Below are 19,994 nucleotides of genomic sequence, written 5' to 3'. Positions count from 1 at the left end.
TGTTCTGACTTCCTTCTCAAACAAGTATTTCTGCCCCATCACCTACATCTTCTCACCACTGCACCCTGGTTTTCCATCCCCACAGGCTATTGTACCAGTGGTCTCCAAGTGACCCAGGACCTCCTACCCAAATCTAAGGCAAAAACTTTTCTCCCTCATAGAATCTCCCAGTTGGAGAAAAAAAAAAAAAAGGCAATTGGATGATCTCAAACTTTTTGGCAAACTTTTTCTCTAAAAGACCAGATTATAAATACTTTAGACTTTGTGAGCCATTCAATCTTTGTTGCAATCGGCTTTGTAGCGAGAAAGCAACCGTAGACAATATGCAAACCAGTAAGCCTGGCTGTGTTCTGGTGCAGTTTTTTGTATGGACACGGATATTTGAACTTCATATCATTTTCAACCATCACAAAATATTACTCTTCTTTGATTTTTAAAAATCATTTAAAAATGCAAAAATTATTTATATTTCACAGGCAATACAAAAACTAGTGGTGGCCTAGATTTGGCCCACAGGCCACAGCTTGATCTTGGACAACCTCCCAACCCAAACCATGAGTTTCTTCCCAGTTTTGCAGAGAGCCAGCCAGGCCCTTTGTGAAATTTCTCCAGTTGTAGAAAGCTCACTACCTCCAAAGGCAGTCTATTCCAAGGCCAAGATAAAATGATGGGCCCTAGTTTTGCCTGATCCTAACCCTAAAGTCACTAAGAATAACTCAGTTTCATTTTCATGGTAACCTTTCAAATACTGAAATGCACCTATCTTGCCCACATCAGAAGTCTCCCATTTTGTCAAAACAGTCCAAGTTTCTTCAGCTGTTGCTCACTGCCATTCATTTAACCTGTCTTGGTACTGTTCAGCCCTAACTGACCTGCAGCCCTCATCCTGGTGGGAGGAGAGTAGGAAGGCTAGAACATACACCAACTATCATGCAATTCAAATATTTCACATGGGTACTTTTTGTTCCTTACTATTTTTTTGTCCTTGGTTGTTTCAAGAGCAGTGTGTTCTGTGAAACTAGAGAAAGACCAAGTAAATAAAGTTGGAGGTGAGATACGTCTGGGAAATGCTGATGAACTAACTATAAGTGTCTTTACTGATGGACTTCTCAGGTCTTCAATACACTAATGTGCATTGGGAATATCAATACACAAGGGAGAAGCTGCAAAGATGTTTCTGGAAGGTACTGAACCATGAATCTTTTATCTTACTTTCTCCTCCAGAGCAGGCTGAAAAACCAGGATTCTGCAGGACAGTTTTTAGGAAAAGTTACTCTTGGAATGTCTATCAAAATGCTAGGCTTGCAGTGGGAGTGAAAGGCAGCAATGATGAGGGGAAGAGCTCTGGACGTGGACACAGAAGGACAGACTGGAGACCCAGAACCAAAATCAGAGTGGCCTGATAAGGATGAAATGAGATAACTCATGTGATGAGCTCTGTGTCAGTATAAAATACAGTATAAACGTGTCACTATATGATTTGGGGTTTTAAGTATACCTTAGAATATCCCCCCCAAGATTGGCTGTTGGTTTCTCCAGTTAAAGATTAACAACAACAACAAAAAGTCTTATCTTAAAAACTTTTAAGACAGTATTAGATAGAACTATAAATGTGTGTGTTGGTTGGTTGTGTCTGACTCTTTGTGACCCCATGGACTGCAGCCCGCCAGCCTCCTCTGTCCATGGAATTCTCCAGGCAAGAATACTGGAGTGGGTTGCCATTCTCTTCTCCAGAAGATCTTCCCAAACCAGGGACTGAACCCAGGTCTCCTGTGTTGCAAGCAGATTCTTTATCATCTGAGCCACTAGGAAAGCCCAGAACTATAAAAAAATTTTATAGTTTTTTAAATCTTTTATAAGAAGATTAAAAAAAATAAACAGTTTTATTTATTTATTTATTTATTTATTTGGTGGCACTGGGTCTGAGTTGCAGCATGTAGGATCCAGCTCCATGACCAGGGATCAAATCTGGGCTCCATACATTGGAAGCTTGGAATCTTAACCACTGGACTACCAGAGAAGTTCCATAAACATATAGATTTTTATTTCCTCCACTTCCAGGGAGTAGATGTTACATTTATATATTCAACTGACCCAAATAAAGAACTGCCACAAACATATGGTGATTTTACTTTTCATTGAAGAGAATAGCATTTTACAAATTACAGAATGACTCATAACAAAAAGATAAGGCAACTTTAATATGAGTTGAACTAAACATTAAAAAACCTAAGATTATGGCATCCAGTCCCATCACATCATGGCAAATAGATGGAGAAACAATGGAAACACTGAGAGACTTATTTTTAGGGGCTCCAAAATCACTGCAGATGGTGACTGCAGCCATGAAATTAAAAGATGCTGTCTCTTGAAAGAAAAGCTATGACAAACCTAGTCAGATATTAAAAAGCGGAGACATAAGTTTGCCGACAAAAAGTCTGTATAATCAAAACTATGGTTTTTCCAGTAGTCATGTGTGGATGTGAGAGTTGGACCATAAAGAAAGCTGAGTGCCAAAGAATGGATGCTTCTGAACTGTGGTGTTGGAGAAAACTCTTGAGAGTCCCTTGGACTGCAAGGAGATCAAACTAGTCAACCCTAAAGGAAACCAACCCTGAATCTTCATTGGAAGGACTGATGCGGAAGCTAAATCTCCAATACTTTGGCCACCCGATGCGAGGAACTGACTCATTAGAAAAGACCCTGATGCTGGGAAGGACTGAAGGCAGGAGGAGAAGGGGACGACAGAGGATGAGATGGTTGGATGGCATCACTGACTCGATGGACATGAGTTTGAGCAAGCTCTGGGGGTTGGTGATGGACAGGGAAGCCTGGCGTGCTGCAGTCCATGGGGTCTCAAAGAGTTGAACATTACTGAGTGACTGACCTGAACTGAACTGAAGTTCATATTAAATCCTTGCATCATGGTAGCTGTAGGTTCCTAGGGAAGGGGCAGGAGGGAAAGAGAATAGAAGAGACGGATGCGGTGGTTGGAAAGGCCAGCAACCTTCTTGGTTGCATTTTTTGTCCAGGGCTTGTCCTTCATGTTTTCTACCCTAATGATTTTTATACAATTTTAGTGTCAGTTTTAAAAGTAGGAACTGTAATAATAAAGGAATGGAACTTGTATTTGTGTGAGGCTTATGAAATCTGAATCATAAGATTAGGGTCTCACCGTGTAAATTCATGTGCCTCAGACCCACGTGCCAGAGCAGGAGGGACCAAGACCTCACCTTCCACAGCATCTGCCCTGCTTTGACCTGGAGTTGAAGCCTCACTTCCTTCCCTGCTCTGTCTCCAGTTCTCAAAGGAGCTGTAGCCATGCAGCTTAGAGAGGACAAGGCATTAAGTCAAAACCCACCTTCTCCTTTATATGACAGACCCACCTACTTTTCCTATGTGGCAGAGTTTCTTAAAGCATGTTTTATAATAGGTACCAGGCCTACAGCTATGCAATACTCAAGTATGTTTATGAAATATTTCCTTCCAAGAGGGTTCCAATGTACATGAGCACAATAAATGACCTGAGAAGTCCTGCAATGAGAAAAGAAAAAGTTATCGTTTGCCCAGCCTGTGGCATATGCATATGTCACATGAATGCATATTGACTTCCTACACAACTCACTTTAGGAGAGGCTGCTATAGTCTGACTTGGTTACCCCTCAAATCCTTCAAACAAACCAGCATTTTCTGGCCTCATTTCTTTTTTTTTTTTTAATAGTTTATTTGTTTATTTTTGGCTGTCTGGGTCTCTGTTGCTGTGTGGGCTTTTCTCTAGTTGCAGTAAGCAGGGGCTGCTCTTTGTTAGAGTGTGTGGGCTTCTCCTTGTGGCTCCTTTTCTTGTTGGGGTGCACAGGCTGTAGGGTGTGCCAGCATAGTAATTGTGGCGGCTTAGTGGTTGTGGCACACGAGCTCAGCAGTTGCAGCTCCCAGGCTCCAGGGCACAGGCTCAGTGGTTGTGGTGTGCGGGCTCAGCTGCTCTGTAGCATGTGGGATCTTCCCAGACCAGGGACTGAACCCGTGTCTCCTGCACTGGCAGGCAGATTCTTTACCACTGAGCCACCAGGGAAGCCCTGCCCTCATTTCTCTATTCATGGTATTTCCTGAGGCAAGTATTTACTGTGTAATTAGATGCATAGCGCTACAGGTAGAGCAATAAAACAAAGAGTTTGGGCTCTGGGGTCATGAAAGCCTGAATTTCATCTTAGTTTAGTCACTTTCTAGCTGTGTGGTACTGGACAAATTATGTAGCCTTTCTGAGTCTGTTTTCGTATTTGTAATATAAAGCAGTGATTCCCATCTTTCAGAGTTGTGTGAACTTAGTGATTAGGTACGTAAAGTGTTTGGCATGGTGCCCGGTGCAAGGCACAGAATTAACAGTGGTTACATTATTAATTTCTCTGTCATCATCATTATTTAAATAAATGGAATAACAATTAGATATCCTCAAACAGCTATGTATCAAATTAACCAATTTTTTTCTTTCCTTTTTAGAGGATAATTTGACATGCATATCAAGCATGTTTACTGGTTTTAAGAAATCATTTCACAGAGTATCTCAAACTACACCCAGAGACAAAATGAGGAATATCTGTCAGATGACTGCATTATGGAAATTTACATCTAGCTTAAAAACACTACATAAAGAGGGGATATGTGGTTTAGGGCAACCTGAGGAGCACTCTAATGATGTGCCAAAAGGCTTCCTATTAATTCTTATTTGGTTTGACTTGTTTACCAACAATTTGCATTTAAAAACATGAGACATGTGTATCAAGCCTAAATATAAAAAAATATATATATGGGGAGTGGAAGCTAATATATAACTAAATCAATATTCAAAACATTTTTGATAGGTTTTTTTTTTTTTTTGATAGGTTTTAATGTGCCAAAAGAGAACACTTAGTAGACTTAAACATCAAATACTACCTCCACGTAAGAAAACAACAAACAGGGACTTCCTGGAGATCCCATGGCTAAGACTCCATGCTCCCAATCCAGGGGGCCCAAGTTGGATCCTGGCCAGGGAACTAGATCCTGCAAGCCAAAACTAAAGATCCCACATGCTACAACTAAGACCCAGCACAGCTACATAAATAAATATTTTCAAAAAAGGAAACAACAAACAAGACAACCTATGCAGAGAGAAAATTTGAGCATGGTCTCTTTGTATGCTACAAGTCTAGGGGTTTTAGCTGATCATCAGTGGGCTAATAATTAGATGGAAAAAGCGAAGAGCAGGAGAATGACCCAGTTGCAAGAAAGAAGAGTCTCACTATTCAAAACAGATTAGGGAGCCTCATTTCTTAAGAGGGATGTTGAAAAATAATACAAGTTTGGACAGTGTGAGGAATGCCCAATCTCGAGAGAACCAAACCAAAGGAAGACAATTTCTAATAGCCCCTTGGGAAGAACAGGTAGAATTTATGAGGAGGCAGATTTCAGTTTAAGGAAAAATTTTAAAACAAATTGAGTTCCATCAACATAACAGGTTCATTAAAATGGAATGAACTCTGAAAGTTTTTAGCAAAAGCTGGGTAAGGCTATGCAAGGGAGAGATTTCGACAGTTGGTGGAGATAGGAGAACATACCATAATCTCTGAAACTTTATCAGTGATAAAGTTTATAATTGTGTCTGCTAAAAGCCTTCCCAACCTCTGAGGTTCTGAAGCCCTTCGCCAGGCTCGAGAGAGATGTGCCTGTGTGACTCCCTTCTACTCTCATAGTCCTGAGTCTCTCACATGGCAGGAATCCCCCTAGTTACTATTTATTGAGTACCTATCCTGTACTGGGAGATCTTATACATATTAGCTTGCTTAAATGTCCCGATAATCATGTGAATTTGATAAAATTAACCCACTTCACAGGTGGGAAATATGGAGCTGATTATCTAGTAATGTGATCACTTACTTGTCTAGAGTCCCATAGTGAGTAAGGGCAGAACCTGGACTCAAAACCAGACTTTGAAACAGAATCATACTCTTGCCACTATCTATGGCACCTCTCCAACCACTCTCTCCTGCGACAGGTGATGCTCTGCACTGCCTTTTTCTAAATATGTGTATTTACTTAATATGTTATATCTTATGTGTCTAGAACTTGACTGTAAATTCCTTGAACAAACGGACATGTCTTGCTTATTATGTCCAACAGCATCTATTTCAAGAAACAAGTGCTAATACCAATTAGCATTATTCATTTATTAACTATACATGAAAGCTATAAAGAAAGCTGAGCACGGAAGAACTGATGCTTTTGAAAACTCCTGAGACTCCCTTGGACTACAAGGAGATCCAACCAGTCAATCCTAAAGGAAATGAGTTCTGAATATTTATTGGAAAGACTGATGCTGAAGCTGAAACTCCAATACTTTGGCCTCCTGATGCAAAGAACTGACTCATTGGAAAAGACCCTGACACTGGGAAAGATTGAAGGCGGGAGGAGAAGGGGATGACAGGGGATGAGACGGTTGGATGGCATTGCCGACTCGATGGACATGAGTTTGAGCAAGCTCTGGGAGTTGGTGATGGACAGGGAAGCCTGGTGTGCTACAGCCCATGGGGTCGCAAAGAGTCAGACATGACTGAGCGACTAAACTGAACTGATTTATTAAATATTTATTAAGCATCTAGTACTTAAACTCAACATTCAGAAAACTCAGATCATGGCATCTGGTCCTATCACTTCATGGCAAATAGATGGGGAAACAATGGAAACAGTGACAGACTCTGTTTTTGGGGGCTCCAAAATCACTGCAGATGGTGACTGCAGCCATGAAATTAAAAGACACTTGCTCCTTGGAAGAAAAGCTATGATCAACCTGCTGCTGCTGCTAAGTCACGTCAGTCGTGTCCAACTCTGTGCGACCCCATAGACGGTAGCCCACCAGGCTTCCCCGTCCCTGGGATTCTCCAGGCAAGAACACTGGAGTGGGTTGCCATTTCCTTTTCCAATGCATGAAAATGAAAAGTGAAAGTGAAGTTGCTCAGTCATGTCCGACTAGACAGCATATTAAAAAGCAGAGACATTACCAACAAAAATCTGTATAGTCAAAGCTATGGTTTTTCCGGTAGTCATGTGTGGATGTGAGAGTTGGACTATAAAGAAAGTTGAGTTCTGAAGAATTGATGCTTTTGAGCTGTGGTGTTGGGGAAGACTCTTGAGAGTCCCTTGAACTGCAAGGAGATGCAACCAGTCCATTCTAAAGGAAATCAGTCCTGAATATTCATTGGAAGGACTGATGCTGAAGCTAAAACTCCAAAATTTTGGCCACCTGATGTGAAGAACCGACTCATTGGAAAAGACCCTGATGCTGGGAAAGATTGAAGGCAGGAGGAGAAGGGGACGACAGAGGATGAGGTGGTTGGATGGCATCACCGACACGATGGACATGAGTTTGAGTAGGCTCCGGGAGTTGGTGATGGACATGGAAGCCTGGCATGCTGCAGTCCATGGGGTCGCAAAGAGTCAGACAGGACTGAGCAACTGAACCGAACTGAACTTAAATGGCTCTTGGCGAAGAACCAGACCTATAGCAATGAACAGGGTAATCAGGTTTCTGACGAAAAAGTAAACAAGTCAATGGCTTCCCTGACTTTCGAACTGAGACATGATCGAGAAAAAGCAGACACCAGCAGTGGGGGAGACAGTCTTCCGCAGAGGGAACAACAAGTACAAAGGCTGTGTGGGAAAACAAGTTCAGCGTCTTCAGGAACAGAATGAAGTCCAGTGTGGTTGGAACAGAGCCAGGTATAAAGATGGTTGGAGAAGCTGATGGGGCAAAATCATGCAGGGTCTTGCCATTTTGGATTTCATTCCAAATGCAAAGGGAAGACCTAGTGGAATTTTTAGGAAGTGGCTCAATAGTAAAGAATCTGCCTGCAATGCAGGAGAGACAGGTTCAATCCCTGGGTCGGGAAGATCCCCTGAAGAAGGAAATAGCAACCCACTCCAGAATTCTTGCCCAGGAAATCCCATGGACAGAGGAGCCTGGTGGGCTATAGTCCATGAGGCTGCAAAGAGTTGGACATGACTTAGCAATTAAACAACAGCAGTGATCTGATGCACTTTATATTTATAAAAGATCACGCTGGCCTCTGGGTGGCGAAAAGGATTATAGGTTATGCAAGCATCAAAGTAGCACTGGAGGTGAGTGCAGTGGGGACTGGCTCCACGGTGGTGGCAGGGGGAATGCTAAAGTGAAAAAAGGGAATGCGTTAGTCGTTCAGCTGTGTCTGACTCTTTGTGACTCCGTGGACTGTGACCCACCAGCCTCCTCTGTCCATGGACTCTCCAGATAAGAATATTGGTGTGGGTAGCCATTCCCTTCTCCAGGCGATCTTCCCAACCGAGGGATCGAACCCACGTCTCCCACACTGCAGGAAGATTCTTTACCATTTGAGCCACCAGGGAAGCTCCTAGGGGAAACGCTAAGGAGTGGTCCAATTCCAGGTGTATTTGTAAGTAGAGCAAATGCGCCTTGCTGATGGTTTGGATGTTGGCAGTCTGGGTAGAGAGAGTAAATCAAGAGTGACTCCTAGCTTGTCAGATTGAGCATCCAGGTAGATGCTGAAATGAGAGGAAGGAGATAAATGGGGAAAATACTATGTGGTATGTGAATAGGGTAGAGAGAAGGCAGGAGTTCTATTTTGGTCATATTTGAGATGCCTTTTAGACATTAGAATGTAAGCTCTGTGCATGGAGGGGCTCTGTCTTGGTTCTTTGCTATATCCCCAGCACACAAAACAGTGCCTAGAATATAAGATGTACCTTTGTAAAAATCTGTTGAATGATAAAAGGCGGGGCATCAAGAAGGCAACTGGATTTATGAATGTTTAAATCTCTTTGGTGAATGTAGATTCTTGGCAAAGCATAAATTTTCCGCCTTGGCTCCTACATGTGCAGTAAAGACCTCTGAGAGAGTGGTTTTTCAGAGAGTTGAATTAAACATCCTAACAGGGTCAGTTAAGGCAGTCCTGGAGAGAGACTCAAAATCCCAGTCTCTTTCCCACAGTGCTCACTGTCATTCAGTGACACGCCTGAAGGCAAAGAATACAGGGTCTTGAGAAACTGCTGGAGTGTTTCTCTGAGCCATGTTAACTGTTTCCAGTTAAAAATAAATACGTCTCATGTATGTCAAAATCATATTTGTCTGTTTGCTAATTTCCACTGGACGCATTCTTATTTTTATCAGTCCAGGGACTGAAGTAGTAACTTGATGCTTACTTTCAACAGAATAAAACAGGCCTCCAATGAATCTATGGCTTTGGCAGTTCTCTTTCTAGAACGGCTAAATACTAAAGGCATGATGTGAGCCTTAAGCAGGGTAAATAAGAATAAACATATCCTGTCATAGTAATAAAATAGTTTGAATATTGAAGATTTCAAAACCAAGTCCTCTAGGACCAAACAATTAAAAAAAAATACAGAAAGAAAGAAGGAAGGAAAGAGCAAATAAGCAAATAAGCAAGCCATCACACTTAATATTTATTGTTCATTTATCTATTTAGACAATTTTCAACTATTACACTATCTCCAAAGACTGGAATCATTTCCCCCCTATTTGTTTTGGGCTACAGCTTTATTCTTCTCTTTGAAAAACCTGTGCTCCTGAAGGTCTGGAGTCGTGATTCTCAACCACTGGTGGCATCAGTAATATATAGTGGAGCTTTTTAAAAATACAGAGCCCCAGGCCCACCATGGATTCATACAGCCAGAATCTCCTGTGGACTAGCTCCAGGCATGTGTGTATTTAAAAATATTCAGATGTCCATTGATTTCATTCTGCTAATCAGCGAAAGCCACCGTTAAAGGAAATCGCGTTCGATGTTTAAAGCATGAACTCAGGCGTGGAGGGGCTGATTCACAAGATACTGAGCAGATCCTCTCCAAAGCCTTCTCCTGCTGCCCCAAATCAGAGCACAACTAGAGAACAGCCTCCCCCCAAAAATCCACAAAATAACTGTACACTCAGCCTTTCAAGGAGTACAGGTGCAACTAAAGATTTTGAATTTCAAAAGCCATCCCTGTTGGGAGTATAAGTTTCATGCAAAATTGAAATACAGAAAAAGAGGAGGAAAAAGATTTGCAGGTATGGTGTGGTCAAGGAAGGAGGATAAAGAAACAAAGGAAAAAAAAATTTTTTTGGCTGCACTGCGCAGCCTGTGGGATCAAACCTGCACCCCCTGCATTGGGGGCCTGGAGTCTTAACTACTGCATGAGGCAAGTCCCTAAAGTAAAATTTTTATTTTATTCTCTTTTTGGCAGCCTACATTCTCAAGTACCCAGTACCTAAGGAGATTTCAAAACCAAAAAGGAAACTTTAAAAGCCAAAGACCTTAAATCCTATTTCTGCCTGGTACTGGGAGGCGACAGTTTATTCTATTACTCTTCTAGGACAATGTTCTCAGACGTTTTGCAATGCCATTGTCCTACCCATTTCCAGCTCCACAGCCTGCCAATTCAAAGGAGATGCCACATTTTCAATATCATGGAGCCAACAAGGAGGTCAACAGTGCTATACATGTTGAAATAATAAAGAATATTTGAATACTGTTGCGAAGCAAATGGTTTAATTCAGAATAAAAGACCAAGGTGAGGGAAAAGGGCTCTTATGGCTTCTGATTCAATGGCACCAGGTTAATGAATCAAGAATACTGGCTTCAGAAGTCAGACCACCTGAGTTCAAACACTAACTCTGAAACCATGGGTCATTTGCCTCTCTGTGCTTCCATTTTATCTGTTAAGTGAGGGGATAATAATAATAAGTGGGATCTATTATCATTCGTTATTCTGACAATGCAGCTATTTTAGTTTTGTTTGTAACTGACACTGAACCCAGGACTGTGTCTTGGGTCCTCACTAAGTGCTTTACCCACGTCATCTCTCTGACTTACATCAACCATGTGAAGTAGGTACTATTAATATCCCCATTGAAAGGTGAGGGATTAGGTACTTGGCTTGAGGTTCCACAGTGGGAAATGATGGACTAAAACCCAGGCACTGTAGATGGGGAAACCTAGGATACTTTGGAAGACCACCGTAAGCTAATGATTCCTCAAGAAAGCTATCAAAACTCCCTGAAGCGGCCTTGCTTCTATAAAGGCATAAATAAATGCACAAGATATACTCCAAGCCATTAGGTGAAAGAAAAATGTCACCACCCGTGCCTACTGGTTTGAGTAAGTGCTATGATAATCCTAGTTTGACCTCATAGGTCAGAGTCTCTCCTGCCTGATATAGGGAGGAGCCAGAGATCTAAGCCTGATATCTACTTAAAGAAGGTGTCTTTCCCCCCCGCTCCCTGACTTTCCTTTGGTTATAAAACAGCAGCCTATTTAATCCTTGGGACAGAGCCCTCATGCCTTCCTGCTTGCATCTCTCACAAGTGTCCTATATTCATAAATCAGTTGGACATGATCGAAGCGACTTAGCACGCACGTATTTCTTTAGTCCAGAAACTTCTGAACTAAAATTTCTGTTCCCTGGGGAATGTGGCATGAAATTTCCAGGGAAATGAATACCATTTCTGCTCTCAGAGGTATGCCTCTAGAGAGAAGTGCTTTCCCAAGGAAAACTCTAGTTTTCCAAAGAGAGCTGAAATTTCCCTTACCCTGAGAGAGCTTTATTACGTACCTCATGAGTATTCCAATATGAGGGAAAATAGTTTGTACAGCAGTCCTGAGCAGAGGATTTGTTTGGCTTTCTGCATGAAAGAGTATGAGGGTGGGGGACAGGAAGCTTTGATAGGAAACTTTCCTAACAAGGTTGAATGTACAAATTCAAAACCAATATTTTTTTCTGAAGTATTTCAAGTGAAGGAACACATTTGGTCATTGTTGTTGGTTTAGTCACTAAGACGTATTCAACTCTTTGCAACCCCGTGGACTGTACCTCTCCAGGCCCTCTGTCCGTGGAATTACCCAAGCAAGAATACTGGAGTGGTTGCCATTTCCTCCTCCAGTGGACCTTCCTGACCCGAGCCAGGGATCGAATCCTGCTCTCATGCATTACAGGTGGTCTTGTGCGTTGCAGGCAAATTCTTTACCAACTGAACCACAGGGAAGTTCCCATTGGTCATGATGATATGTTATGCTTTTTTCTACTATGCTAAAATGGTCTTTCCTGGGCTATGAACAGAGAGACTTAGATGCTGGAATTTGTCAAAGTGATCATGATCCCTTAAAGAGTATATTCTTTGCAGCTGAAGATGGAAAAGCTCTATACAGTCAGCAAAAACAAGACCAGGAACTGACTGTGGCTCAGATCATGAACTCCTTATTGCCAAACTCAGACTTAAATTCAAGAAAGTAGGGAAAACCACTAGGCTATTCAGGTGTGACCTAAATCAAATCCCTTAAAATTATACAGTGGAAGTGACAAATAGATTCAAGGGATTAGATCTGATAGAGTCTCTGAAGAACTATGGATGGACGTCCCTAACATTGTACAAGAGGGGGTGATCAAAACCATCCCCCAGAAAAAAAGTGCAAAAAGGCAAAATGGTTGTCTGAGGAGGCCTTAAAAACAGCTGAGAAATGGGGAGAAATGAAAGACAAAGGATAAAAGGAAAGATATACCCATTTGAATGCAGAGTTCCAAAGAATAGCAAGGAGAGATAAGAAAGCCTTCCTCAGTGTTCAATGCAAAGAAATAGAGGAAAACAATGGAATGGGAAAGACAGGAGATCCCTTTAAGAAAATTAGATACCAAGGGAACATTTCATGCAAAGATGGGCTCAATAAAGGACAGAAATGGTATGGACCTAACAGAAACACAAGATATTGAGACGAGGTGGCAAGAATACATAGAAGAACTATACAAAAAAGATCTTCATGACCCAGATAACCACAATGGTGTGATCACTCACCTAGAGCCAGACCTCCTGGAGTGCAAAGTCGAGTGGGCCTTAGGAAGCATCACTACAAACAAAGCAAGTGGAGGTGATGGAATTCCAGCTGAGTTACTTCAAATCCTTAGAGATGATGCTGTGAAAGTGCTGCACTCAATACACCAACTAATTTGGAAAACTCAGCAGTGGTCACAGAACTGGAAAAGTCAGTTTTCTTTCCAGTCCCAAAGAAAGGTAATGCCAAAGAATATTCAAACTACCGCACAACTGCACTCATCTCACATACTAGCAAAGTAATGCTCAAAATACTCCAAGTGAGGCTCCAACAGTATGTGAACTGAGAATTCCAGATGTTCAAGCTGGATTTAGAAAAGGCAGAGGAACCAGAGATGAAAATGCCAACATCTGCTGGATCCTAGAAAAAGCAAGAGAATTCCAGAAAAACATCTACTTCTACTTCATTGACTACACTCAAGCCTTTGACTATGTGAATCACAACAAACTGTAGAAAATTCTTAGAGATAGGAATAACAGACCACCTTATCTGCCTCCTGAGAAACCTGTATGCAGGTCAAGAAGCAACAGTTAGAACCAGACATGGAACAACAGACTGGTTCAAAATTGGGAAAGGAGTACATCAAGGCTGTATATTGTCACCCTGCTTATTTAACTTACATGTAGAGTACATCATATGAAATGCTGGGCTGGATAAAACACAAGCTGGAATCAAGGTTGCTGGGAGAAATTTCAATAACCTCAGATATGCAAATAACGCAACCCTTATGGCAGAAAGCAAAGAGGAACTAAAGAGCCTCTTGAAGGTGAAAGAGGAAAGTGTAAAAGCTGGCTTAAAACTCAACATTCAAAAACTAAGATCATGGCGTCTGGTCCCATCAGTTTATGGCAAATAGATGGGGAAACAGTGGAAACAGTGAGAGACTTTATTTTCTTGGGCTCCAAAATCACTGCAGATGGTGAATGCAGCCATGAAATTAAAAGACACTTGTTCCTTGGAAGAAAAGCTATGACCGACCTAGAGAACATATTAAAAAGCAGACTCATTACTTTCCTGACAAAAGTCCATATAGTCAAAGCTACGGTTTTTCTTGTAGTCATGTATGGATGTGAGAGTTGGACCACAAAGAAGGCTGAACATTGAAGAATTGATGCCTTTAAACTGTAGTGTTGGGGAAGACTCTTGAGAGTCCCTTGAACTGCAAGGAGATCAAACCAGTCAATCCTAAAGGAAACCAACCCTGACTTTCATTGGAAGGTCTGATGCTGAAGCTGAAACTCCAATCCTTTGGCCACATGATGGAAAGAGCCGACTGATTGGAAACGATCCTGATGCTGGGAGAGATTGAAGGCAGGAGGTGAAGGAGACAACAGAGGACAAGAGGATGTATGGCATCACTGACTCAATAGTCATGAGTTTGAGCAAACTCCGGGAGATGGTGAATGACAGGGAAGCATGGCGTGCTGCAGTCCATGGGGTTGCAAAGAGTCAGACATGACTGAGCAACAGAACAGCACGGAGATTCTGGCTGAAAGGACTCAAGCCCAGACAGTCTTTCTCTGGTCAGATGGTTTATTTATTCTTATGATCTTTCCTACAGAGTTAAGCTGCACCTTGGCACTCTTTATAGAGGGGGTGCCCTTTACACTGTTGAACTGACATCTGGTGAAACTCACCAGATGGAAGGGACAGGCAGCACCTGAGTGTCACTCTGGGCTGCCTACATTTGTGTGTCTAGAGAAGCAGGTTGATGATGGCTCAGGCTGACCAAACATGGGAGGGTGCAGGAAGGTCACCTAGGGTAAAGAGCCAGGGAGAATCTCTCCTGAGCCTCCTGGGGTCTCAGTCTAACTGAGGGCTCAGTCTTGGGCTCGCCACCTGCCCTTGGATCAGCTGGTTGAAGAGAGGAGCTCTGAGAATGGTCTTGCTAAGACCTACTCATAAAGAAAAACTGCTCTCTCAGGGCATAGGATGATGAATTCTGACCCCAAAGGCCATCAGTGTGTGGACAACCAGACAAAAGCAGGCCATACTGAGGAGGCATAAGGTTTGAGAACTAGTGACTCATACACCGCTTCCCCAAACCATGTTCCATCACAGCCCTTCACAAGAAAAGGGCATGAACTCAAAGCAAGTCAGGATGCTCATCCATCTGTATTTGCCTTTCATCTCTTCTCAAAGGCACGTGATAAAGTATGTCATCTCTTTGGAAAAATTATCTACCAAAAAATGCCTCTCTGTCTCCTTTTCGAAGAGATAAATGGCTCTGGAATTCGAAGAGAAACTAAAAACAGTAAGATCAAAAAGAATGTGGATTAGAAGTAGAGGTGGGAGAAAGGAAGAGTAGGGAAAAGAAAAATATGATTTGAGATTGTCAGAGCAAGAGACATTGGGGGTGGCCAGGAAGTGAGCCTGCTGAGCCTCAGAGGAAGAAGAGAGAACACTGGCTTCTTGGAGCTTCAGAACAAGAATATGACTACAGAGAGGTGTCTGGGTCAAAAGGGTTCAGCAAGCCCTGCCTTCCAAACCAAGGGGAGCAGGATCGAGCCCACCCCTAGGACCTCCTGGTGTCTCAGATGATAAAGAATCTGCCTGCAATGCAGGAGACCTAGGTTTGACCCCTGGGTCGGGAAGATCCTCTGGAGAAGGAAATGGCAACCCACTCCAACATTCTTGCCTGGAAAACCCCATGGACGGAGGAGGCTGGTGGGCTCCAGTCCATGGGGTCGCAAAAAGTTGGACATGACTGAGAGACTAACACTTTTTACTTCTCATTAGGACCTCCTTGACCACCACTGGCTTGGGGGCTGGCTTCTTGTGCCTGCTTCTGCTTACTTACTAGGATAAAGAAAAGTCACTGGCAAGTACCAGTCTTGACATCGGGCAGGAGAAGGGGAAAGGGGGAGAAATTCTGCTTCCAAGCCACAGTCTAAATTGATTTTAAATGATTTATCTCCTGGCCTTCCTTAACGTAAGCCAAACCCCTTTCAGTTATTTCATGACTGTACTTGGAGTTGCATTTTCACCGTATTTTCCTAAGAATTAAAGTTATGCAACACTGCCTGACAGGAATGAGGGATAGTCTTCCCTTTCCCCAACATTAAAGTCCTTATGTAAAGAGTTGTTAGGATTTGGGAAACTTCTAGCTCATGATCACGTTCTCCTGACAATTAGGAGCAAGCTGCCTCAGACCATGGGCTTTCCTGCTCATGACAAGAACTGGTTGTATTGTATTCTTGCCCAGAATGGCCTCCTCCCCTTTCCTGAGATGGTCCCCCTCTATCCCAACCACCCCTCAAGGCCTGGCCGCAAACACCCGCGTGAAGCAGAGTCTGATCGCCCACCTGGATACTTCAGCTCCCACCATCTGTGTCACTCACACTGCACACAATTTCTGCCTTTTTTGGTATAGATTTGTGCCCCTGCCTGACTACAGTCTAAGACTGGCAGCTTCTGGCAGCCACAGACTGTTACTCACTTTCCTTAGAGCTTTTCCACTATGGTCTCCTGCTTCTGAGAAGTGCAGAAAACACGTCAACTGGAAGACTGAACGTGGGAACAAATGCATTTGCCTTTCTCCTAAGTGACTAGCAATGAAGCTCACTCTTCTCTTTGTCTCACTCTTGTCTTTGAGATTCTCCCATGTTCAACAAAAGTATATTTTACTTCCACTGAGGAAAGTGCACTTATATATCGGAAAGTATACCGAATTCTCAAAGAACCAAAGCATGGGATAATAATGTTGTAAATTTTCATCCTATATTGTTGTTCAGTCGCTAAGTTGTGTCTGACTCTCTGAGATCCCATGGACTGCAGCCCACCAGGCTTCCTTGTCCTTTACTAACTCCTGGAGTTTGCTCAAACTTATGCCCATTGAGTCGGTGATGCTAATTTCATATTTAAAAGAGATGTTTAACACACCAGTTTAAAAAAGAGAAGGTTACAGGATAGTAGGTGCTCCATAAATAAATCTTGAGTGAGTGAATGAATGAATGAATGGTAATAGGAAATTGGATAAAAATAGAAATGGTAGGAGAAGTAGAAAAAGAGTAGATGCACAAGAAGTTAAAGGAGACCTTGGGCTAATTAAACTCTAAGTCAGAAATGCTTATTTTACTACAAACTTTAACTTGGTAATTCAACAAGTAGAGAGGCAGGCAACTGACTGAGAAGAAAACATACTTTAAAGACAGACATCTGGATGCTGACATCACTCAGCCACTGTGTGACCTTGTACAAGTGACTCAACCTCTCTGAGCTTCACTATTTTTTTTTAAAAATCTTTTAACTTTGAAGTAATTTTAGATTTACAGGAAAGTTACAAAAATACAGAGAGTTCCTGTACATAGTTCACCCAACTTCTTCCAGTGTTAGCATCTTTCATAATCATAGTCCCATTATCACAACAAGGAAGTTAACATTGATACATTCATACGCATTAAACTACATGCATTATTAGAATTTCACCAGTTTCCCATCAATATCCTTCTTCTAGTCCAGGATGTAATAGGACCCCAAGCTATATTTAGTTGAGCACAAAATTCCTGGTCTCCTCTAGTTTTTGACAATTACCGTTCATGACCCTGACGCATTTGAAGAGTAGAATATCCTTCAATTTGGGATTGTCTGATTTTTTTTCTCATGTTTTGGTTCAAAGCCCAGGCTCTGAGACCTGACTCTGTGGGCTTCAATATCGCTGCCACCTACTACCTATGTGACCTTTTGAAAAGAATTCCATCTCCTCGTGTCTGTTTCCCCTTTGGTAAAACGGGGTTAATGACAAGAATCTGTCTCCCAAGGTTGGTTGCGAGGAACAAATAAGTGGCACAGGTTAAATAATTAGCACGACAGTGCCAGATGACTATTAGCAATTCCTATGAATCACGGATCTCCCTTTGAGGAATGATGCTCAGGGCATCTCTGGAACAAAGAACTGTTTGAGCTCAGCCTCTAACACTCTCTTCATCCACTGGGCCTCACTGTCATGATACAACCATCACCAGGGTCATGATTGACAGGCTATGGAGGCTGCAAGATGAGCTGCTATGGTTGGAAAGTGTTTAAGTAACAAAGGTTGATTGATCCTCTGCCAATCAGAGATATATGAGACCTAGGATAGTCTCTTAGCATTTAGGTAGTTTACTAAATGACAAGGAAACTACTGTATTTGTGGAATTCAACCAACCAACAACCACCAAACACACAGACTGAAATTCTGTGTTTTAATATTCAAGACAAGGAAATGAAGTCTAAAAGAAATAAAATATAGAACAGAAAGCTCTGGGTGTGGGGTTAGGCTATGGAGTGAAAGTATTCTTTAAGTCCAAGAGTGCAGCATCCCCTGACTCTAGAGACCTGCCTCTCTATCCTGTCCTTCATCCTTGGTCCAAGGTCACAGGGTGTCCAGCAATTGGCTCTTTTGCTCCCAGCAAGCTCCTAGACCTCTTGCAATACCTCCCTTCTAGGTGTTCCCAGACTCTGGTCACACCTGTCCTTTTTAGAGGTTGCTTCTGGCAAGGTCTCGGAGGCCTTGGAGGGACTTTCTGGGGCTGAGAAATTGATGGTATACAGAGGTCAGGAATGAGGCAATTCATTGTCCTTCAAGACCATGTTCCTCCCAGCTCTTCTGACCCAGGTGTATTGGTGTTTAATTTCTGCGGGGGAGAACTGACAATAGAAGATGGAGTGGGCTAGAAGGACCCCATGGGCAAGGGATCATGTCATCAAACTCCAAATTAAGACACCTAGGCTTACAAGCACCAGGAGGAGATTATTTGAACATGAGCCCAGAGAGAACATTTTGGCAAGGGCATACAGAAAATGAGGGGTTCTGGTTGTCCAAAGGGTGAAAGCTTGTAGAACATGGTTACGCTAGGGGATGGAGATGGGCTCAATTAGGTTGAAGGGTAGAGTGGAGTGAAAGGGAGGATGACAGTGTGTCTATCCCATTGCCTGGAAAGGAAACAGTTATCATGGAAGCGTCAAGACAGACAGGTAGATGAGACAGCAGTAACAAACAGACCTAAAAGGGGAAATGCCTAAAGGTCACTTACTAGCAGTTAGATAAAGACAAATATCATATGACATTGTTTATGTGTGTAATATAAAACAATGGTACAAGTGAATTTATTCACAAAACAGAAGTAGAGTCACAGATGCAGAAAACAAACTTACGGTTACCAGGGGGAGAGTGGGGGAGGGACAAATTGGGTGATTGGGATGGACATACACACACTATTATATATAAAATAGATAATTAATAAGGCCCTATTGCATAGCACAGGGGACTGACTCTATTAATATTCTGTAATGTCCTATAAGGGAAAAGAATCTAAAAAGACATACGTATAATGAACAGCTTATTCACTTTGCTGTACAGCAAAAACTGATACAACATGATAATCAATTATATTTCAATTAAAAATTAACTAAAAATGAAAACAAGCACTTACTCGTAATTCAATCACAACACATCTGAGAGCGGCTTCTTACCTCATTAAATCTCATCACAAGATCTTCGAGGGCATTGTGCTCTCCCTTCTGGGAGGTAAGAATGGATGCTGAGATGGATGCTTTGAGGCAGGGCAGGGACCTCTGGCGTTCTGTTGTGCCCAAGCCCCGGGTCAAGAAGAAAAGATAGTCAACTGGCAAGACCCTTCGGTAAATATTTTGCTCCTGCTCCATCAGGATGCTGGCGACTTCCTCTGGGAACTGGATGAGGGGCTTCAGATCAATCAGTTCCTTGCTGATCCCAGCTGAACTTGAAGGAAGGGCACTGGAGTTGGCCATAGAGGTGCCTGGTTGGCGTTCTGAAATAAAGCAACAGAAGCCATGGTTACACTGTGACTGGTAACCCCTACCACAGATATTTGGGCTTCACAGGTGGCACTAGAGAACACTAAAGAACCAGGAGATGTAAGAGACACAGGTTTGATCCCTGGAATGGGAAGATCCCCTGGAGGAGGCCATGGCAACCCACTCTAGTCCTTGCCTGGAGAATTCCATGGACAGAGGAGCCTGGTTGGCTACAGTCCATAGGGTTGCAAAGAGTTGGACATGACTGAAATGACCTGGCATGCATGCATGCACAGCAGATATTTACTTGAGAGCCATTGAGAATCTTACAGC

General features: G+C 42.5%; 1 protein-coding gene across 2 annotated transcripts in view; it reads right to left on the bottom strand.

Annotated features, from left to right (window-relative positions):
* PLCE1 (phospholipase C epsilon 1) overlaps nucleotides 1-19,994 on the bottom strand; it is a 380,365-nt gene that overhangs the window by 142,044 nt on the left and 218,327 nt on the right. For both annotated transcript variants that reach the window (XM_005225543.5, NM_001205852.2), the window contains 1 exon segment: nucleotides 19,359-19,675. In XM_005225543.5, coding sequence (XP_005225600.2) covers nucleotides 19,359-19,675 — 317 coding nt within the window.

This window comes from Bos taurus, chromosome 26, assembly GCF_002263795.3.
Source record: "Bos taurus isolate L1 Dominette 01449 registration number 42190680 breed Hereford chromosome 26, ARS-UCD2.0, whole genome shotgun sequence".
NCBI lineage: Eukaryota > Metazoa > Chordata > Mammalia > Artiodactyla > Bovidae > Bos > Bos taurus.
Note: the sequence above shows the minus strand (reverse complement) of the source record. Positions and strands in the feature narration are given on the sequence as shown.